The sequence below is a fragment of the Theobroma cacao genome, chromosome 9, assembly GCF_053813885.1.
Source record: "Theobroma cacao isolate CCN51 chromosome 9, ASM5381388v1, whole genome shotgun sequence".
Classification (NCBI taxonomy): Eukaryota; Viridiplantae; Streptophyta; class Magnoliopsida; order Malvales; family Malvaceae; genus Theobroma; species Theobroma cacao.
In genome coordinates, this window is record NC_142647.1 from 1,291,319 (window position 1) to 1,313,996 (window position 22,678).

At 37.6% G+C, this 22,678-nt stretch overlaps 4 protein-coding genes across 12 annotated transcripts; 2 read left to right on the plus strand and 2 right to left on the minus strand.

Moving 5' to 3' along the window:
- The first annotated feature begins 904 nt into the window (after positions 1-904).
- On the plus strand, positions 905-4,309 carry LOC18587782 (ENTH/ANTH/VHS superfamily protein). 4 transcript variants are annotated; one of them, XM_088809516.1, is made up of 3 exons: positions 905-1,292; positions 1,449-3,438; positions 3,848-4,309. In XM_088809516.1, the coding sequence occupies exons 2-3, from the start codon at positions 1,502-1,504 to the stop codon at positions 3,882-3,884; spliced, it is 1,974 nt and encodes a 657-aa protein (XP_088665642.1). In that variant the 5' UTR covers positions 905-1,292; positions 1,449-1,501; the 3' UTR covers positions 3,885-4,309. The 4 variants fall into 4 exon arrangements, with proteins under 4 accessions (XP_088665642.1, XP_007011848.3, XP_088665641.1 ...); XM_007011786.3 differs by having other exon boundaries at positions 1,454-3,438; XM_088809515.1 differs by having other exon boundaries at positions 906-1,292; positions 1,406-3,438.
- Positions 4,310-7,843: 3,534 nt separating this feature from the next.
- LOC18587786 (Core-2/I-branching beta-1,6-N-acetylglucosaminyltransferase family protein) lies at positions 7,844-9,275 on the minus strand. The gene has a single exon (XM_007011789.3). It carries the CDS (start codon positions 9,088-9,090, stop codon positions 7,957-7,959), a length of 1,134 nt encoding a protein of 377 aa, XP_007011851.3. The 5' UTR covers positions 9,091-9,275; the 3' UTR covers positions 7,844-7,956.
- A 1,162-nt stretch (positions 9,276-10,437) lies between these two features.
- LOC18587787 (histone acetyltransferase) lies at positions 10,438-13,956 on the plus strand. Of its 6 annotated transcripts, none has more exons than XM_007011791.3 (5): positions 10,438-10,911; positions 11,018-11,132; positions 11,402-11,516; positions 11,715-12,319; positions 12,451-12,998. In XM_007011791.3, the coding sequence occupies exons 1-5, from the start codon at positions 10,685-10,687 to the stop codon at positions 12,466-12,468; spliced, it is 1,080 nt and encodes a 359-aa protein (XP_007011853.3). In that variant the 5' UTR covers positions 10,438-10,684; the 3' UTR covers positions 12,469-12,998. The 6 variants fall into 6 exon arrangements, with proteins under 6 accessions (XP_007011853.3, XP_088665644.1, XP_088665643.1 ...); XM_088809518.1 differs by having other exon boundaries at positions 12,412-12,561; XM_018127886.2 differs by adding an exon at positions 13,546-13,956 and having other exon boundaries at positions 10,440-10,911; positions 11,715-12,634.
- On the minus strand, positions 13,936-16,771 carry LOC18587788 (EEIG1/EHBP1 protein amino-terminal domain protein). Its single transcript, XM_007011793.3, has 4 exons — positions 16,294-16,771; positions 16,041-16,196; positions 15,085-15,546; positions 13,936-14,984 (listed from the first exon to the last, which is right to left on the minus strand). Exons 1-4 carry the CDS (start codon positions 16,621-16,623, stop codon positions 14,097-14,099), a joined length of 1,836 nt encoding a protein of 611 aa, XP_007011855.3. The 5' UTR covers positions 16,624-16,771; the 3' UTR covers positions 13,936-14,096.
- Positions 16,772-22,678: the final 5,907 nt, after the last annotated feature.

Genomic DNA, 22,678 nt, shown 5'->3' on the forward strand with positions numbered 1-22,678 from the left:
AAGTCCTGGCCTCTTCGGTCACCACCAAAAACAGAAAATACTAACAAAAAAAAAAAAACACTGAAAAAAGTTTATTAGTCTTCTAATGTCAGCCTCAAAATCTGGTTGACCCCATTTTCTGGATAGCTATAGCTAGACACTCCCCACTCTTTCCATAGGCTTTTTGCATTTTGACAGTTTGACTAGCATTTCAGGTCTATGTAAACTCCGTCATGAAATTAGTTTCCAGTAATATATCAGTGGCGGATTTATAATTTTACTCGTAAAATAATTTAAAATAATTATATTATTATATATATATCATTTGATCAAGATTTAAATTTAATTTCATATAATTTTAAATTTTAAAAATAAATTTATAAATTATGAATTTACTGTTTCAATTTAAAAGATATATATGATAAATTTTGAAAAATTCATGTTTATATTCTTAAATCTATTTAATCTCTTATTAATATAAAATTTATAATAATTTTAAAAAAATTAAAAATTAAAAATGACAACCATCACAGTTCATACTCTTGATTCCACTCTTAATATATATAATTGAATGATATATAAATATTTTATATAATTATTTTGAATTAAATTGTTAATATTTCAAAATAAAATGGAAACTTAATGATTAGTTACGATAAAAAGATACTTCTTTGTCATTTTAGTTCTTAATTTAGAATAAATTCTGGTAACAAAAATTTAAAGCAAAATTATTTGGGTAGCAACTCCATGTAGCAAGGATCCCGACACACTGCCAAAGTAAAAAAAAAAAAAAAAACAGATTTACTATTTTAGTAAATTTTAAAGAAAAAAAAATGTCGGCATCACCGTAAACCGTACGCGTAGTATTGCAAATTAATTAATGGCCGCGAAGCATCTGATCAAAACCTCCATCTCTCTCTCTCACTGCTCTTCATACATGTTTTCTGTCAGACAACAAGCACAAGCACCCTCCGACACTTCCGCTGAAATAGCTGCCTCTCACCAGATCTCTTACATCCGACCTAACGGCCCTGATCTCTCCACGTCGCCGGACCCCAATCCACTATTTAAATCCACCTTTCTTTCCTTTATTTCTGGTTCTTTCTTTCCTCCTCCTCCTCCTCCTCCGCTTTCCCCGTCCTCTTCTCCACTCTTCTTCTTACACAGGGAAAGAAAGAATCTAGAAAAAAAAGAAGAAACCGTCGCCGTTTTGTTGCTAAATTGGCTGGAAAAAAGGTCAACGAATCCGGTGCCGTTGTGACTGGCCAATTAAGCTTCTCACTTTTCTCCTTCTTACGCCGCAGATCTAGAAGGTAAGGTTTAAAAGGACGAAAATTTTATTCTTTTTCTTTTTCCTCGTTTGCAGTTGGACTTCATTAATCGATTAATTTATCTTAATGAGAGTTACTTAATTCAATTTTGTTAGATTTCTACTTTGGAGTTGAACATTTTAGTGTGCTTACCGTTAGATCAGTTTCCAAAAGAAAAAGGAGGTAAATTTGGTTGAAATCAAACGGTCCAGATGGCGCCGAGCACGATTCGAAAAGCGATTGGGGCCGTTAAGGACCAAACCAGCATAGGAATCGCGAAGGTAGCGAGCAACATGGCGCCGGACCTCGAGGTAGCAATCGTGAAAGCGACGAGCCACGACGATGACCCCGCAGACGAGAAATACATACGAGAAATCCTCAATATGACCTCCTACTCGCGCGGCTACGTTCAGGCGTGCGTGTCCGCCGTGTCGAAGCGCCTGGGGAAGACACGTGATTGGATCGTGGCCCTCAAAGCGCTGGTGCTTGTTCACAGGCTGTTGAATGATGGAGATCCTGTGTTTCAAGAAGGGATCTTGTATGCTACGAGGAGAGGTACGAGGTTGTTGAATATGTCAGATTTTAGAGATGAGGCTCACTCGAGTTCATGGGATCACTCAGCTTTTGTGAGAACTTATGCGATGTATTTGGATCAAAGACTTGAATTGATGCTTTTCGATAGGAAAGGTGGTGGTGGAGGCAGCGGGGCGGGAGGAAGTAGTCATGGAAATGCTGATGATAGATATGGTGGGAGAGATAATTTCCGATCACCTCCACCAAGGCCGTATGAGTATGATTATGGGGATTTTAGAGGTGATAACGGATATGGAAATTATGGGATGACTAGGAGAACAAGGTCTTATGGGGATATGAGTGAGGCAGTGGGTAGAGATGGAAGAGAGGAGAAGAAAACGGTGACCCCATTGAGGGAAATGAAGCCTGAGAGGATTTTCGGGAAGATGGGTCACTTGCAGAGGTTGTTGGATCGGTTCTTGTCATGTCGGCCTACAGGATTGGCCAAGAATAGTAGGATGATCTTGATTGCTTTGTATCCTGTTGTGAAAGAGAGTTTTCAGTTATATGCAGATATTTGTGAGGTTTTGGCTGTTTTGCTTGATAGGTTTTTTGATATGGATTACCCTGATTGTGTTAAGGCATTTGATGCATATGCGAGTGCGGCAAAGCAGATTGATGAGTTGATTGCATTTTATAATTGGTGTAAGGATACGGGTGTGGCCAGATCATCAGAGTATCCTGAGGTGCAGAGGATTACAAGTAAGTTGTTGGAGACATTAGAGGAGTTTGTGAGGGATAGAGCTAAGAGGCCAAAGAGTCCAGAAAGAAAGGAGCTTCCTCCTCCACCAAAAGAGGAAGAGCCTGCACCAGATATGAATGAAATAAAGGCACTCCCTCCACCAGAGAATTACACTCCACCGCCACCACCAGAGCCTGCGCCTGTTAAGCCCCCAGAACCACAGGAAGATTTAGTAAATTTGAGGGATGATGCTGTCACAGCTGATGATCAGGGGAACAAATTGGCTTTGGCTTTGTTTAATGGTCCTCCAGCTAATAATGGTAATGGGTCATGGGAAGCTTTCCCATCCAATGGGCAGCCTGAAGTGACATCTGCTTGGCAAACCCCAGCTGCTGAGCCAGGGAAGGCAGATTGGGAATTGGCTTTGGTTGAGTCAGCTAGTAATTTGTCGAGGCAAAAGGCAGCTTTGGGTGGTGGGCTTGATCCGTTACTGTTGAATGGCATGTATGATCAGGGAATGGTGAGGCAGCATGTTAGTACTGCCCAGTTGAGTGGGGGGAGTGCCAGTAGTGTGGCATTGCCAGGGCCAGGGAAGAGCACAACACCAGTTTTAGCTCTTCCGGCACCGGATGGAACAGTTCAGAATGTCAATCAGGACCCATTTGCTGCATCTTTGAGCATTCCACCTCCTTCATATGTACAAATGGCTGACATGGAGAAGAAACAACATTTGCTTGTCCAGGAACAGCAGGTATGGCAGAAATATGCAAGGGATGGGATGCAAGGTCAAGCTAGTTTGGCCAAGATTAGTAATCCTGGATACCATGGACCAGGTCCTATGCCAGTGATGCCTTACGGAATGCCACCAGTCAATGGGATGGGGCCACCAGCCGGGTATTACTATACACCTTACTGATTTTTCCACATATAAATAGATGACCTTTCTTTGCCTACCTTTTGTATTATGTTTTCTAGTTTTCTCTTTTTTTTTTTTCGTTTCTTTGGGATGATATGATGTTGTTCCTGCAATTTGTGCACAAAAATGGGGAGGAGAGGAGAGAGAGGAGACTTGAGTTCAAATGCTTACTGATTGTGGGAATTTTGATGCAGGGAGATTCATGATCTGTTTTTGATGTCTCTTTGTGCTTTGTAATATTAGAATTTTATTAACATTCTTATGTTCATTGTGTGATCGTCTCCTTAAGACCATTGCCATGACTCCGTAGTAATTCAAATTTAAAATTTATTGCAATTAATTGAGGTTGTTTATCCAAGAAGATCTTATTCTCATCACCATTTATAGGTTATCATGTCAACTTTTAACATCTCACGCTGGTTAGGTCTGTTGTTGGTTTCAATTTAGTTGGTGAAGCGACAAAGAAGGTTAGGTTTGGGTTTCTTGCAATGCTAATGCATGCACCTCTTTGTTGCCCTTATGTTGTTCTGAAAGAACTATGTATTGCTTTATACCAACATTTAAGCTTTTTAAAGCAGAATGCCTGATTTGTTGATCTGGACAGCTATTTGGGATCAGTGCACATATTTGTGGGCTCAACATTCTTATCCATGGAGGGTTTTTCCTCTAAATTAGTATGCTATACTGCTAAGCTTGGATGTTTCTTTACATGTTAAGCTATGCTGGTGGAATAGTTTGTGTTAGGTTGACTGATAAGATAGCTGACCATATTGGTCACTTTTGCTTCATTGCTCCTAGTTCCTAATTTAAATAGATGAAGGTGACAGGAATATCCTAATTGAATAGAAATTCTGATTGACATATTGTAGTAATAGATTTATACCTGGGAGGATAATCTGGCAATTGACCTTGGAAATCAAGTCTTCCAAATTGTTATATTTGCTGTTTAATACCCTGGTGAAAGACCTAGAAAATTTGTTACCACAATAATGATTGAGTTGATATTTATAGTATAATTGAGGTAGGTTTCATCATAAATAAATAAATAAAGAATGAAATCGATGTGCTCTAGTCTGTTGTGTGGATTTGGAAGCCGCAATGTGAACAAGAGAAGCAGTTGAAATGAAAAGGACCTTAAGCCCTTGCTGATATATTGATGTGACATTAGAATTCTGTGTTTTCCTGCTGGGTAAGGCTTGGTTCTCCCTGGAACATACCCTTCTACTGCTGCAACTCCTCAGATTTTGCCTGCTCAGGAGATGTGCAGTCATTCTCGGAGAATGGTAGCATTGGATGCCTATGCCTTTTAGTTCAACAGTGACATGGAAGATTCTTTCCTTTGTTTGAGTCCATAAAATTTCTTTGTTCCTGGTTAACATTCGAGGAGAATCCGAACCCCGAACTCAAAAACGGTGGTCCAAGCAGAATTCAGGTGGCCCCCGCCGTGGCCACGCCTGCTCCTCCATGATTAAACATGAGCGTGGAAAAAATAAAGAGAAAAAGAATAAAAGCATAGCCAAACATTTAGTTCAAATCAGCGGTTCAAATCAAGGATTCATGGCGTTCTTTGGAAAAGAACAACGTTGTCTTGTTCGGTATTGGGTTGAAAACAACCGCTCAGGGAACCTAGTCCACGGATTCTCCTACAAACCCATTAATAGGTCATGACCCACGTTTCCCTGTTTCATATTCTCCTCCACTAGATTTAAAATAGAGCCACAAACACACCATGTCACGGCATCTTTAACTTTTTTCTTTTGTTTTAAGTAATGATACAGCTTTACTTTCAAACACTTTTATAATGGCATCTGAGTTGCTTTCTGTTGGATGGCCTCTCATCTGGATTGCTTCATGTATGAACTCTATATTCCATCCAACAAGGCCGGTTCGTGGAGCGATAAAACTACACATTTACCTCTTAACTAGAGACTGTATACCTGGCAGAGGCAAACATTGATGCATGGACTTCACCTAAGGGTTGAAAATTGAAAGCAATTAGTTGGATAATAAAGCAAATTAGAAGTCAAAAGATTGGTACCACTACATTTAATCATGGATCACCTACAAATATGCCTGTCTTAATCGAGGGGTCAGCTCAGCAGCAGCTGTCTGTGGGTCCTTTGGGACTAATGACAGGTGATCCGTCCCACCACCACCTCACGTGCTGTTGACTACCAATCTTTTTAGTTTTGTAATAAAATAATAATTTGAGCTAGGCCGATTTATGGTCAGAAGTTGTTCTCCGAATTGGGCTAGTCTTGTGAGGTTAGATGGGCCATCCAATCCATGGACTAGTTCATTTGGTTCGTGAGCCAGGTTGCCCCATGGATACCATTGGCTACAGCAATGGAAACCACTACCACGACCTCGAACCTTCTTTAAAAGAAAGAGAGTTGGCAAACCATTACCAAGCAGTGGGATATCTAAATTTGTTCGGCTTTGGTCTTTCGTAAGGATATAAATGGGTAGTTGTTATTCTGATATTGATGAATATCCAGCTCGATAATATAAATTCAGATATCTTATAATGGATCATTAGACGAGTTTAGATAAAACTTTTAATATTCAATAGGGGTTCGAGTAGATTATGTTGAAAGACTTTCAATAGCCAGGCCGGATGGAATTGGACTTTCAAATCTGAGTTAGAAAAGTAGGTATCTAGTTGGGCTGGTTTAGGAAGTATGGGTTCTGGAGACAATGAAACTTGGAAAGAAAAAAACAGTACGTGTCGATGTACTTCGTTTTGGACAAGACAAGAAGATTGAGAGTTGTTCGAACATGAGATTTACGGTGGTTGAGCCGACAAGTGCTCGTGATAGCTGCTGCTACTGCTACTCAGTAGTAAACTGTAAAAAGGGTGCTTTTGCTTCAGCAGCAGGGACATTAATCAGCAACCATTAAAGCATAACTCAAATCTTTTTACGAAGTGGGTTCCATGCAGGCTCTTTGGTTCCCTTTACCACCTTTGCAGATTCCTCTGCGTACTTTGCCTATTACCAAGTACTAAAGTGCCAGCAGTCAGACCATTCACGAGATTCTTATGGTGAATATCAGGACAACCCATTTTGGGATTTTAGATTGTGAATCTTAGGGCCTATTACTAATTAGAAAATAATTTACTGAAAAAAAATTTGTGTAAAATATTTTATAAAAAAATTAATTTTTTTATTATTTTGATAAATTATCGAAAACATTTTCTATTACTTCAATCATTTTGTGAAAAATATTTTTTATCATCACCAATAGAGTTATTTAAATATTAAAATGATAAATGAAAAGTGATTACAAAACAATGTTACTATTTGGTTTTCACATTAAAATTGAAAATGAAAATGAAAAAAAACTAATAATGATATTTTTCAAAGTATTTAAACACATATTGTAATGAAAGAAAGTTATAATTTTCAAAAAAAATTCCATCTCATATTTTTTATCATAACACTATAAAAGTATCAATATTCATCAATTGTGTAAAATATTTAAAATTTATATTTTAAAATGTGTATTAATTAAAAGATGATAATTAAAATGTTTTTTATTATAATTATTAATAGAATTTATTCAATTTATAAATAAAAATATTAATTACATTAATGATTTTACTCAGAATTTTTTTAATTTTAATAGTATTGAATAATATTTATATTTTAAATTAATTTTTTTAAAGTTAAATATTAATATTATTTAATTTTTAATATTTTAATTTAAATATTACGAATTCATCAAATTTATATTGCTAGGCTTAATATAATAGCTTTTTTCTTTTCTCCAAAAAATTCCTTACTCCTCTGAAGAAAGTAAAATATTTTACGTACTCAATGAATTTTTATTTATCTACCCATAAAATATTTTACATCTTGGACAAATTTTTTTCCTAAAAAAAATTGCTCTTAATATTTAGAGATTTTCCTAATTGGTGCCCCAATAAAGTTGCCACGTGTGTGTTGTCACAGCGCGTGTCAGAAAAGAACCACTAGGAAGTCAATGTCAAAAGTGGTCCCGACCAAAAAAGATAAATGGTCAATCAACACCGTTGTGGAAAGGTTAAAAAGGGGAAATGGATAAGATTAGCAGTAAATAACCCACCTAAAAGTTAAAAAGAAGAACCGGAAAAGAAAACCGGATGAGCTGGTCCAACCCAGATAGAAAACGCGGTGGCTCGAAAATCGAAGCCTCGCTACCACCAAATTCGAACACCGTGTTTCGCTACTAATTTGTGTTTTTGTTGTATTGATTTTTTTTATTAACCTTAAAATTCCTCAAAAAGAAGACAAAAACGTTTCTGCCTTTTGACGTTTCTTGTTCCCGTATTTCTTCAAACCGGGTCACCCGGATCGAGTTCACTCAAAGACAAAGGGGCGAAAAATAAGGGCACGTTTGACAGAAACAAAATTACTGGGTTCTTTCCCAGCTTTTTTCCCTTTTTATATGTTAGAATGTAGAAAGAAGGAAATTTACAAAAATACCATTCACACGACCTCATAAACAAAAATCCTTTAATCTTTGAAAATGACGTCACTAGCTATACTCAACAAGGGCTGGATTGAATCTGGGGAAAACTTCCGAGCGAACAAGAACGGGTCACGCCGCTGCATCACGGACGAATCGGAGTCGTTGGTTCCGTCGTCCCCGTATCTAGGCTTGTCCTTTCTAAGCTGCATGATCAACTGGGGGCCCACCTCGGATGCCTCGTACATGCGGGGGTGACCATCGGAGCTGCCGTTCCAGTCCACGTGGGTCAGAGTGGCAGGCACAATGCCACGTGGATCTCGCATGTGCAAGAGGGTGGGAAAGTAATTTTCTTCCGGGTAACACGTGTCCCATACCACGCACGGTTGATTGAACTTGGCCCAAATCTTCTGGTCGCCAACGACAAGCCTCGCGTGCTTACGTGTCAGGGACCAAAACTGGGACCCAATCCTAAAATCCTCCAACTTAACCTCCGGCAACATCGTATCCGGCCCACGCGCCGCCCACCTGTCGTAACTCCCAATCTCGTTGTTCAGAATCTCGATGAAGCTTTTCTTGGACCGAGTTAGGGTTTTGTAAGCGAAGTTAAACGAGTGAATGGGTATGCAAGTGGCGGAGAAAAGGGCAAACATGTAATTTGATGGATCATGAAGCAGCGCGTGAGCCAATAACCGCCGCGCAGCAGAGATGAGAGTAGGGGTGAAACGGAGAGCGGGTTTCGAAGGGATGACTCGGTTAGAGAACACGCCTGAAAACGGCAGGTCGTATGGGTAAGTTGGGTCGGCATGGACATAAATATTGAAGAGGTTTCTAGGGGTTTGGTTAAAATAAAGCTCCCAGAGGGGCGCAAAAGGGAGAGGCGTTATGGTCAGGAATAAAAATGCAATCTTTTTAGGAGACCCAGGAAGGGGCTTGGAGCTGACTCGGGCAGCGACTCGGAACAGTGATTTGTCATCTTCTAGCGGAAGTGGCGGTGGTTTAAAGGAGAATCTTTGGTGGGTTTTGGCTGCAGGGACAAAATCCGGGACTGGGTTGTCTCCGGAACCGTCGATGACGGTGGTGGTTGTGGTGGCCGCCGGAGAATTGATTGTAATAATAACGGCTAAAGGCAAGCAGAGGAGCAGAGCACATAAAAGAGACAGCGGGGTTGGGGACAGCATGGTTGATCCTTTTCCTCCGTTGGAGTGGAAAGAGAGTGACTTTCAGACACTGAGCAGCCACACAGAGAGAGAGAGAGAAAGGAAAAAAATCCTAGAGAGCGAAAGAGAGTGACATCTAGAGAGAGAAAAAGTGGGATTTGGTGTCAGCAGGAGGATTTGTGGAAATATTTTTTTATGGTAAGCTAAATCGACGGCGGAAAATAATACAGGAAATATTTTTTTGTAATTATGTAAAGATAATAATGAAGGCAATGGAAATGCTGCTTTTTCTGGTAATATTAGTGTGAATTAGTCAATCGGATTTCCATATCTACGGGGCGTGAAATTTCTTTCTTCTTATGGTAAGTCAGTGGCTAAAACCTTAAAACTAATTTTATGGGATTCACACGTGGCTGACATGCAAGCAAAGTGGGACCCACATTCTAAGTATGTTATTATTACTAAACAAAATTCAACTAAATGATTGTTGTCTTCTAGCTTAATATTCATTTTAGAGCTTAAGTTTGTCAATTTTTTTTTCTAAATTTAACTTATTATTTCATTTACATTATGATGTTAATTAAATCCTTAATTACTTTAACTTAGAAAAAGGAGATGAAAAGTGAATAACGGGGTGTGTCGGCTAGTGGGTGGCTAAGCTTTGGCCAACCCACCCATCGACAACGGGACCATTTCCAGCCCAAAAAGAAGGGGGACGGGCTAAGGCTTGGACTCCGTCGTGGACAGATCATGGCCTACGCTGCTTGCATGGATCATTCACACGGTTCACTCCTTCACGCACCTAAAAAGTTTGCAGTTTTCCCAGAAGAGCTTCTTGGCCAATGGCTGCAATGAAGCAAAAAGTTGGTGAATTTTGCTGATGGAAGACACACTAGTGAAACGATAAACCTTGAATACTGATGGGTGTTTTTTAATCCTTTTTATCCGTACAAACACATGCTTCTTGATGGATACATGCATGCATGGATGAATCATGTTGTAGGTATGTACGTACATGTAGAATATAATTTTTGAGGTTAATTTTTCTATTTTTGGCAATCAGGACAACCCTCAAAAAAGGTAAAAGCAACAGTCAAAAGCATGAGCTTTGGCCCTGTGAGTGTATTGAGACATTGTAAGAGTAAGGGGATTTGCCAGTGTGTTGATGAAGTTTTGCAAATTACAAAGACTTTGCAGAGTGGGTGGGGGGGGGGGGGGGGGGGCTGAGTAAGAGGTTGGGGTTACGTAGATGCCACCGACAGTGACAATGTTATCAATTCCACTACCCCTACCACTAGCATGTATGTATGGTCAGGACTCAGGACAGGAAGGTAGTAAAAAAGGAGCCAAAGAAACAATAAAAAAATAAGAGGAAAGAGAGAGAGAAAGAGAGAGACTCCTGGGGCTAGGGGAAGCAGGCATGTGGATGAGTGGGGGACATACCAAACTCATCAATTAAACCCCCTTGAAATTATTGAGTTTGTGACAGGAAAGAAAGAAAAAGAAAGCCCCAAACCAAGAAACCCCCCATCCTCTTTTCTCCCTCACTCTCGCTCTCTCTCTCTTTCACAGCTTATATTTGGCTTGGTACAGTACTGCATTTTTTGGTCAGTGTATGAAAAAGGAAAACCAAAAGCATAAGCTACCACAAGTTTCTACAGAGCCTGGCCTTTTGTTTCTCTTTGAAGAAACAAAAGCCTTTCTCTCTTCTCCGTTTCTTCTTCACTCAAAATCATTGAAGATGCCTAGACCAGGTCCAAGACCTTATGTCTGTGAGAGAAGAGCTTGGCACAGTGATAGACACCAACCCATGAGAGGTTCTCTCATTCAAGAAATTTTCAGGTGCTTTCCCACTTTCACTTTGTATTTCTTTCATGTGCAAGTATATCTAATTAGTAGATTTGTTTGTCACTAGTATTTTTTTTTATATGTATTTGATTTTGTTTAGAGTTGTAAACGAGATTCATAGCTCAGCAACCAAGAAGAACAAGGAATGGCAAGAGAAACTTCCTGTTGTTGTCTTGAAAGCAGAAGAAATTATGTATTCCAAAGCCAATTCTGAGGTAAAAATTTTCTCCTTTTGCCCACTGTCTGTTGAAACTTAACACTGCTCATCCTCCTCTGCTTGGCTATATTAAGTTTTAAATGGAAAGAACAAACCTTGATCACGATATCTTCTGTCGTTTTGCTCGTTCCTTGTGTAGTTTGGAGACCAAATAAATTTGTTAGTAGTAAATGCGTTGGGTTCTCTTCTCTTCTTCTTTAATGGAGGGGGTGGGATTGGTTCTGTTGATCTGTCAAGTTAATATTTTTCATTCTAATTATTGCGCAGGCTGAGTACATGGACCTTAAATCCCTGTGGGATCGAACAAATGATGCTATTAACACAATCATTAAACGCGATGAGAGTACTGAAACAGGAGAGCTTCTTCAACCTTGTATTGAAGGTACCCTTTCAATTCTGCTGGCTAATTTCCTCTGTTTGAATTTGAGGCCAAGTATGCATATTCGCAATTGGGGCTTTGTTGCTTCTGGATATTTTTTGGGTTAATCATTAAGAGCACTGCCTTCAAATGTAGTACCTTTTATAAAGTGTACTTTCTTTTGTCCCTGAGATGTGATTTATCTATCTTATTGCTGGTTAGCTGCTCTCAATTTAGGCTGCACCCCAAGAAGAACCTTGAGGAGCCAACGCAATTGCAATCCGAGGTGTTACCTTAGCCCGGGCACTCAAGAAGCAGAGAACACTACTCAAGCAAATCTCACAACTAACCCAAATTTCATGGCGAGTTATTCTGGCTTCATGAAATCCACAATCATGAACGTGACTCATTTGGGCTCTGAATCTCAGAAGCACATTGCCCAGGACAGTAATTGCACCACTTACAAGTTTCCTTTTGCATCTGAGAATGGGCCTCTTCCTAGTAATAGCCAATGCTTACCTATGGAGAAGTATCCTCCTCCTAATTTGTATTCAGTTTATCCTCTTTACTATGGAAACCACCTTAAATTTGAAGAAATGCAGCATGGTTTTGGAATCTTCCCCAAGTCAATTTCTAACACGGTAGAGCCTGCTAAGATGGGTGTCATTGATAACCTCTTCTCTTCTGATGTGGACTCTTCAAATAACATGAACCAAACGGATGTGAGCAATACTTCTAACAACCCACATGAAAATGCCTGTGATCTATCGTTGCGGTTGGGCCCTCTTTCGATACCTTGCCTGAGTGTTGGAAAGAGTCGGCCTCAGGTAATTGAAGACACTGGTTCCACCTCCCTAGAGTGGAACAGGTTCGGTGATCTGACACCATCAATTGATAAAATGTTATCTTCCTTTCCTAGGAGCAACAGAGATGACCCTTTGAACTCATCTTTAAACAGATGGAGTCTAGAAGGTGAGCATGTGAATGTAGATGCAACAATGAGAAAGAGAAAGACAGTTTATGGTCCAACAGTGGATCAGCAATTTTGTTTGCCGCCAAAGCTTCCTTACAGCCACTTAACTGGAAGAATGAAAAGTGCAGGATCCTAGACTCAGTCCCTTTAGACCATTGACATGGCCTTGGTGAGTATGTGCTGCTGAAGCTCTTTTTTTTTTTTTTTTCTTTTTTTGCCATCTTTTTGTAGTTATAGTTATGTGTTGATGAGCAGTGTGTTTAAACGTTGCAAGAATGTGAGGTGTAAATATTGAGTGAGTTTCAGTTAGACGAGGCAATCACCAACAAACGGACTGAAGGGGCTCTTGATCCGCAATGTATAAAGAATGTTGTCTTACATGTTGCTGCTTGTAGAACTTTAAACCCTATTAGTCAATGTTAACTTTTGATACCGCTATTTCCTTCTGTCTGATCCATGGCTTTATTTGATAAACACCCTGGAAAACAGTAAAGTGGAAAAGCATAAGAATAATATAAATGCTTTGGGTACTGTATTGGGGGCAACTTAGCCATAGGCTTTTTCTGTGATCAGCTTTCATTTCTGCTTAGTTGTGGTTGTGACACATGGACAGTATGTTATCTGTGAGGAAAAGTTGTTCTTTTCTCTTCACCTGGCCTTAAACTTACCCATTAGAAGAAATAATCTCATCAATGGACAAGTTATCTCATCGGTGGACAACTTGTCTGATTGGTTTGATTAAGAAGGTAGGGCAAGAACTAATAAATGAAAAATCTGGCAGAAAAAGCTATTGTTTGTATGAGTGCTGAGTAGGGGACAAGGTCTCTTTACAAGATCTAACCAGTATTATTTTCTTAGTCAATATTCTTGATGGCCGTTATGTGGGCCCTGTATACTTGGTCTAATTAGGAAGGGTGGAAATCATTAATGAATGACTGGGGGAGTTTGCCTTTTCTTTATTTTGAGTACTGAGCTGCCATTGGTGGGGTCAGATTCTAATCTTTCTTGGTTTCAAGTTTCAACCTTGATTGTGGTGGAGAATATGGACCTTTCTGATAATGTAATTTTGTCTTTAAAAAGCTTTAGGGAGAGATCTGCAAAAGTATGGACGGAGGTTCAAAGGTTCCTGGGCATCTGAAAGTATAGAAATGACTGACTCTTGCTGCTTCATCTACGTTTTGAGTCTGCCATTGGGAACCTGAGGCATCTTTCAAGGTTGATATTGAGAAGATCGAGGAATCCCCAGCATGGAGATTGGGCGTTTTGTAGGAATTATTCCATCCTTTGCTTTTATATGGGTTTGATCATAGTGAGAAGATTAATGTTTCAGTAAAGCTTCTTACTTAAGCTTGGGGAGTTGCTGGGAGTTCAGCTTTTCTGATCAATTTATGATGAAGCATGGTATCAAAATGGGAGCAATATTGATTCTATTTCAGGTTGGAAAGTAGGTTATGAACCGAAAGCTAATGGTAGGGCGTTACAATCTTCAAATTTTGCTGCATTATTATGATAATTTATTAGATCGAACTAAACCTAATCGAGTTTCAAGATAGTTGTACATCAATTTCTTTGCATGAACACTTCGGAGAGTAAGAAAATTACTAAACAAGAACTCAAAAACACTCTTTGCTTTACATAAGGAAGTCAGTTGAAGAAGTTGCAGAGGAGGAGCAGGAGGAGGAAGAAGAAGAGCTATAATGAAAATCAATCTGCAGTCGCTGGTGAAGAGAGAAAGTAGACGCTGTGCCCTTTTTCTCTTCCTCTTCAAGTTCCCCGACCGGTATAGCAGCCAGAAACCTTTTAATATACTCCCTGCAACACTCTTTCCCACTGCAAATTACCTCTTCGCCACCTCCCTCCTTCCTCTCCGCCTCACCTGTTTCCTCTGAGCTGCATGCTTCTTGCTTCCCGGCCTTCTTCCCATACAACAAACTCGAGCCATCAAACTTCAACATGTATGCCTGGTTACACCCCTCAAACAGCCGCTCACCCAAAGAATCAATGATGTAATAAGCGTTTGATTCAGCCTTCAACACGAAGAAATGATCGTTCCAGCTAACGATATAAACCCTCGGGGCACAATCATTTCTGTCGCTGCTTATTTCATCCCATATCTCATCAAAAGACATGGCACCCTTTAAGCACTCGAATTTCTCAGGGCTAAAGAACCCAGTAAACGATTTGTCTTTCAAGACTGTTACAGGCCTGAGATCAGCTTCCAAAACGGTCTCGAGATCGAAGTGTTTATCAGGGAAGGAATTGGTATAAGCTATGTTGTCACAAAGCTTACGCCATTCTGATGATCCTTCTGTAATCAGGCTGTCAAATTGAAGTCTTGTTGGCATGAAGTCCTGGTTTGAATGGAGCCAGTGGGCGATGACTGCGACCAGGGCCGTGCAGGCACTCTCCCCGTAGGCTCTCTCACTCCGTTGGTCAAACGAGGCAAAGAACACATTGGTTTTGAGCCTTGATTGTTCATTTCTGCCGACTAATTCTTTCACTTCCCAGCAGCTTGAATCCTGCAAGAAGTGAAAGCATCATGAAAATTAGCTACTACTCAAAATCAAAACTTGACAAATGAAGTGATTGGTAATAAAACAGAGAAAAGACAAAACCAACCTGGGAGTCAACGACAGAACAGCTTCGAGGGCGTTGGTGGACGTCAGATTCGTTACTTTCACTGTTCTCATTAGTCAACGACTCTGTTTTCTTCCTGAACGATCTAAAACTTAACTGCCTTTTCTTCCGGGGGAACAGCCTTACCATGTGGTTCTGGGTAGTTTCCAAACTTTGGGACGATTCCAACTCAGGTCCTAAACTCAGCTCGCCGCTGCTACTTTCACTCGTGGTGGTGGACTCACTCCCATGCAAGCCATCTGAGTCAAATATAAGTGACTCGTCCGAGTCGCACGAACTCGGCTGCTTCTTTTGACAGCTGGTCTTACCCCTCTTTTCCTTCTTCTGGCGCGTCAACCCCTTCACCATCTTAAAGAACCCATCTTCCTTGTTTGACTCGGCTGAGCTTTGGACACTTCCTGCCGTGTCTGGTGGTCCTCTGACCTCCGCAAAGCTCACTAAAATCTTCACAAAAACAAAAGTTTTACCATAATCATTGATTAAGTAATTACTTATAATAAGTTAGTTGGGATTATCTTCCAGAAATTGGTGATATAAAGCTGTCAATTGATTCTTTACAGCAGAGGCCATCACACTGCTTTCTTGGATAAATAAAATTCAATTATCTAAAAATAGAAAGCTATAATCTGGAATTTTTTTTCCTTTTTCTGTTATAACATTAACATAAGAACTAAGAAGGGTAAGACAGAAACAGCTTGGTTAAGTTTGATGGTGACTCCATTTTTAATCATAAGCTCAGCACCATGACAGAGTCAGAAATTGCTCTAAGTTAAAATAATAGTATTCTAATTCCAGAAATTAAATAAACTAACATGAAATATTCAAAGTTTGTCTAAGTCTTGACAGAACAAAGTATGGAATAAAATATTTGAAACAGAGAGGAGCCAATGCAGAATGAGTTGGGACGAAGAAAAGGTTAATCGAACATTGGAACTTACCGAAAGAATAGCTTTGATGGCCGAACCATCGACGTTCAACGTGATCGGAACCTTTCTTTCAATCTCGGAACACTCCATTTCCGATACCAGCTCAGCCAAATTCAACGAAACTTTCCCCACCACCGCCAATCTACCCCTATTTTCCCCGTCCTCCCCCTATGATCCACCCAACAAATCAATACCCAAAAAGAAAATCCAAAGTTCTTTTTCAATGAATCAAAAAGGAGATGGGGATATAGTAATAATTGCTTACATGTAAGACATTGAACAACGCATCCCAAGAACCAGAAGCACGATCTTTGGAAACAGATGGAAAATCGCATAAGCTCTCGAATTCATCATCCCATTCGATTGACTTACCATTTCCTACAATTCTCACGCTGCTACGATCCCTTCTATGCCTTGAAGACGATTTGTAAAATGGAACCAATCCAGACTTGGGTCTTTTCCATACCATCTCAACCAACACCATTTTCTTACTAACTCCTTCATCTTCTTCCTCACTTCCGCGTAACCCTTCAAGCTTCAAAGGTTTCACCTTCACGTGCAACCTCTTCATCGGCGACCTCACCGCCCACTTCATCTTCTCTTCAAGTTTTGAGATAAGAGAAAGTTTGTAAGTGCTATTTACGGAAATTTGGGATCAAAGTCTAAAGAGATTCCTTGGCAGAGAATAAGAAAACCAGAGACCAGAGTGCTGGAAACCAAGACTCGTTCTAAATTCGGGTCAGAGACAGGGAGGGAAAATGCCCCGATTAAGAAAGGAAAGCCGTGTATCAGCGCGGGAAATCACGTGTACACCTCGTGATCTTGTTGTCGGACTTACGTGGCGAGTTCTCATTGGAGACGTAAGATAAAAGAGTTTGGTAGAAAGTTTAACACAATGTCATGGAGCCCTGTGGGAAACTGCCACGTGGAACGCGGCAGCCAATCCGACATGTGACTTACGCGTAGGCTAAAGCAAAACCGAAACATATCCGTTAAGGGTTTTGGTTTGCTTGGAAATTGTCGTTGTGAACGCGTGCGAAATTGGTCCTAACGCTTTCAAGGAAAGTAACTGCCAGCTGCAGTTAAAACCCTGGTTTGCGTTTGCGTTTGAGATGAGCCACGTGCCTGAAAGTGTTGCTTTCGCCCTTGAGACTACCTGGCAGTCACGTGCTTCGATTTTTGGTTTTGGAGATTGGGCTTGTGAGAATTAGAGATTTCAACATGGGCTGGGTTGGGTTGGGCCACTTCAAAATTTGACAATTGGATTCAAAATGGGCTTAAAGAAAAGGGCTCTTATTGGGCGGGTTAGGCCCAACAGCAGATCTAAATGGGAAGAGCCCAAAGGCAAAAAAAGTAACTCTATAAATTGATTCCAAATTTGAATCAGTGTTAAGCATGAATGAATAGCTTAAAACAAAGTCTCTGAATTGTGTTCAATTATGTAATTAAGCTTTAATCTTTTTATTGTATTCATTTTTTTTTATTTTTTTAATTTTTAGTTACACAAATCTGTAATTCTAACAAAAGATTAATAGATGTCAAACTTAATGATAATTGATATTTTTCGTTCATGTGATATGTGGTGTGATAATTGACAGGTCCATATAACGAATGATGTGAATTGGGTTATGTGAACACATCATTGAGCCATGTCATATACCATGTAAATACAAGATGCTAGCAGCATTAGGTTTGATCGTTGTTAATTTCTCATTAAAATTAAAGATTTGTGTGGGTACAAGTCGAAAGATAAATATTAAAATTTAATTCTTTCAATTGAAATTAAAAGAAGAATTACCTCCCATTTTTTATTTGCTTTTCAAAAAATGGTGGGGGATAGTGGGAGAGCAACTTGCAAAAGGAAAAAACTAACATTTTTCTTACCCACTCTTGCCATCAAATCCCAAATAGAACATGCTGATGATCACTTTTGAGACTTGTGCAATTTAATTATTATATACACTTTAAATGTGCGAATAATTAATTTACAAAGTTCAAAAGTCCTCCTCAATTCGTTGAAAAATCCAAACTTCAAAAGGCTTTTAAGATTATCTAATGCATACTTTAATGTTGAAAACTTGTTTTTTTTTTTTTTTTCTATCACGTACGACTTTAAACCTTTGACAGGGTTTTGTGATGATCAGCCTGAAAACCAAGTAAAAACCCTACCTTTTTCCCCAGTGCTTTCCCAAAGGAATGACCTTTGCCCCTGTCAGCTCTCATCTCTAATAAAATATTGTTTTATCAGGAATTTTCACCTCTAATTTATTTTAAGTGGTTCGTGCTGATGACCTAAAAGCTCCTCCCTTTATCTTTCTCTATTGGTTTTTCTTCTTCTTTAATTTGGGAAACATTACATGTTCTAGATCAAGATATGATGTCATTTTGACATAGCTATTACTGATGCAATACGTTTAATGGGAAAGATGTTTCCTTAAGCAGGCAAATTCATGGAATTTTTTGTGTTGATGAAGTCTAAAGCAACCCCAAGTTTCTTCATTTCCGTGCAAGAAGTTTCTTGCCATAAAGGATTGGCTCTATTCAACCCAGTCTTCCTATAATAATATCTATTATGGAAAGATCAATTTTATTTAAAGAGTTTATGTTTAATATACTGTAGACGAATAGATTTTATATATTATTGAGAAATCAAATGTTATTACTTCATCAATAAATAATTTAAAAATTGAAAATTTTAAAAAAATTTTAAAGTATTTATTTCAAAAAAAAAATTTATAGTTAATGTATAAATATTATATACACTAAAGGTATATCAGAGGAGATTAGATTATATATGCACCCAAATGAATTGTGTAAGGGTAAATTAGATGAAGTTGTTAATTAGCTTAGCTTCATTAGAGATTCTAGAAGGATTGATTTTTCTCTTGCTATCAAAGAAATATGTTATTCATGTGTTCACATCTCCCCCATTCTCAAAACAAGGAATCAAATAGAGGAATTGTAGAAGATTTGCATGTCTATAAAAAAAATAAAAATAATCAAGAACTTCTCTCTTTTGTTTAAATTTTTAGCATAGTTTGAACTTAATAATTCTGAATGAATTCACTTCTATATATTTTTCTTTAAAAATCATTATACAATACAGATTATAAACTAAATCAATAAAATTTTATTAGATTTCGATTATGTTTAGATTATAATTACAATATTATTAATTTCATTCTTTTTCAAATTATTTAAAAACTTGACATGCATGCATGGTAATTTCTTTTATAAATGCTCATTGTCATTTGACACATTTTAACCTTAAAACTTTACGAGAGATGAAACCCTAGTCCCATGCAAGTTAAAAAGAACCTGCTGTCTGCACAGCTCCCAGTCCAAAATCCAAGAAAAACCAAGTTGTAAAAACTGGGTTTTGCATCCACGAGACAAGAAACAGGAAAGATTGGTAAAGATGAGTAGACAGGCTGTGGAAGATCCATGAAATCATGAGCCAGACCCTCTTCCCCCCCGATTCCCATGTGAGAAACCCATGAAACGCTGTCTGTTCGCCATTTGTCTCGAAGTCTCTTCCTTGGTAAAATGATGCAAAACCCCATTGGTGGCAAGCTAAGCCAATGTATTGACTTTGGCAGACAGCCTAAGCAATGGAGAAAGAGGGAGTGATCCAAAGAATAAACATCGGATTTCGATGTGGCGCAGGCTTCAGGCTTAGTTAATAAAAATATTATAAATTCATATATACATTGTAGACATTTAGAGTTAATCTACTTTCATCGTAATTTGTACATCAACAGCCGCATTCAGTGATTACTTGATACTATATAGAATTTATACATTAAAGATATATCAAATATAAATTTAAATTTCATTTTACCCTTAGTTTAATATATGCAAAGGTTGATTAGAGGATATTAAGGGTGTAAATTTGCAAAATAATGTTAATTTTGTGAGAATTAAAACTAGAATTATTGGACACAATATTAGCATCTCAACACCGACTCCTCCCATTATTTTTAGATTTTGAATAAGGCGATGAGCATGGGATCGGATCTGGCTACCGGCCCGAATGTTGAATTGACACCTTGACAGCCAAGGGGTCCTACTGATTTAATTAATATGATAATCAAATAATCAATTTGTTAATTAAATGAACCCTAAAATAATATTATTTTTTTAATATATATATATATATATATATATATACAACAGTAATGGTTGTCTCGTGATGACAATTTCGACATTAAAAAAAATTAATTTAATGGATACAAAAGAGCTCTGAGATATATTCCCCCACATGCATGCATCCAATTATCCTTTTTTCTCAAGTCCTGATTAATTGTTAACGATTCTCTAACAGTATCATAATCGTACAATAATTTCACTGATTTAGTTTATAATTTAAACAATTATATATTGCATTTACGTCGATGTTAATTAATCGGTCAAAATATTATAGTAATATTATATTGAAATAAACCCAGTAAAATTACAAAACACAGCTGTAAAACAAGCCGTCCAGTTGGAGAGCAGTAGTGTAGACGGTGGTAGGTTTTTCCGTAGAATGAATGAAGATTTTGTTCAAAGTAAGTGGGATATTGCTCTACATGGTCTCATTTTCAAACCATATAGTAACAATATTTGGTCGTACTTTTCAATTCCATGGCGTGCTAGACCTTTTTGAATTATTTAATTTTTTTATTTATCGGTACGACATTGTAACGACTAGTTTAAATAAAATGATTATCTCGTTTTTCCTCAATCATGAATTATTTTCATTAATATAACCATCAATTATCCCAAATCATTGAATCAAGAGATGGAAACCCTTTTGTTTTTCTTGATTATAGAGAAGGATTAACAGAAGGTAAGGATCTTGTCCAGCTTACTCCACTTTGTTTATGTCTCATATTCTTTTTTTAAGACCTAGGTTTAATACTTAAATTATTATTATTATTCTTGAAAATCAAGCTTAGGTAAAACAGGATTATATCCTTACTAATAGTCTCAGCTGTATTTAAGGTTTCCGGCACCCCATTTGGTTTATTCCGCTGTCTATTTGCTAAACAGCATCTGTGCAGGCCACGCTGGATCCTTGTGTTTGTGGTCATATTGTATAAGTTAATTATTTCATCTCTTAATTAAATTCATATTGTTTAATAAACTTATTAATGTGTCTTATCATGTAATACGGTGAAATGTCTGTGTACATATTTAAAATCTTGATTTGTTTAATTAATCATTTTAAATTCATATTTATTTATATAACTATTAGTGTCATACTTAAAAATGATACAGTTATGACACGATATGATTAAACAAGATTATATGAAATAGAAAAACGAAAATTAAACGAGAGACTGTTAGAAAATTAGGTTAATACCATGGTATAAAATCATATGATAATGACTCTATTTTTGTCATGTGACAATTTACAATATAAGGCAACTTGCAATAAAATAAAAAGTCCAAACCAAAGCTTTTTTGCAATTGCATGTGATGTGTTGTAATTAATGAGGCATACACATTGGCCTACAAATATTTGCTTCCTATCCATCCACGGATTAAAGAATTTAAAACCCCAAAATAAAGCCAGAAAGTCTGGTGCAGTTGGTAAATTGTTGATTTTGTTTCTCTTTGGAGTTAATTAATGCAATTGGCAGGCAATAAATTCACTAATTTGGTAGGCTCTTTTATATATCTAAAATTACATTTACATTAATTACTTGATTTTTTTAAAAAAATAAAGTTTGAAAACTACTACACAAACATACACTATCTTACATAGTAAATGCCACTGAGTAGCTTTAAGTGGGTTGGTTGGGTGAGTGAAACCATAAAAAGGTAGACTTTTTTTACTTTATTAATTGATTAAATTTTGAAAATTTTTAAATTTATCAATAATGTAAATGCACCCGAATATTTGACTTATTAATTAATATATCATCTACCTATTTAAAGAGTAAGGTTCGAATCTCCTTCCTCCAATTATCAAAAAAAAAAAAATGTAAGTATAAACCAAAAATTAGATACCCAAATCTGAACACTTGATCATTTATTTATTTCATATAATATATTAAATTTTTTTATTATATTTAATTAATTTTTTATATTTATATTTTACATCAAATAAATTTTTATAATTAATAATTAATTAATTATCTATTAATTAAAATGATATTCAATATTTTATATTTAAATGATATATTGACTTATGAAATGATTACGTCGTAGTATCGTAAAAATGTATTATATTATTATTTATTATAATAAATTAACATAACATGTGACGGAAAGAAATAACGTTGTAGGTTTAGCGTTCTCAATGGGAAATGTTCGAAATAAGCAGATGGCGTGGAAAGAAAGGAGAAGAAAAAGTTAAGTTTTGCCCTATTTTGACGTTTGGGGGACCCATTGTTTTGAAGTTTGGCTTAGAACACCCTGACCCAGACTGCGGCAGACATTTCGACACCTGCCCCGAACGTTACTTTCCCACTTGGCATTAAATTATCTCCCAATCCGCCACTGCCATTTCACTTCCTGACCCATACCATTCACTCACCACCCAACCCCCCCCTAATATCCAATTTAATTAAACAAAAACGGTACTCCTATAAGATATATATATAAACAAACAATGCCCCAGTCTATCTGTCATCATGAAGGTTAAAAAACCAATTTTTTGA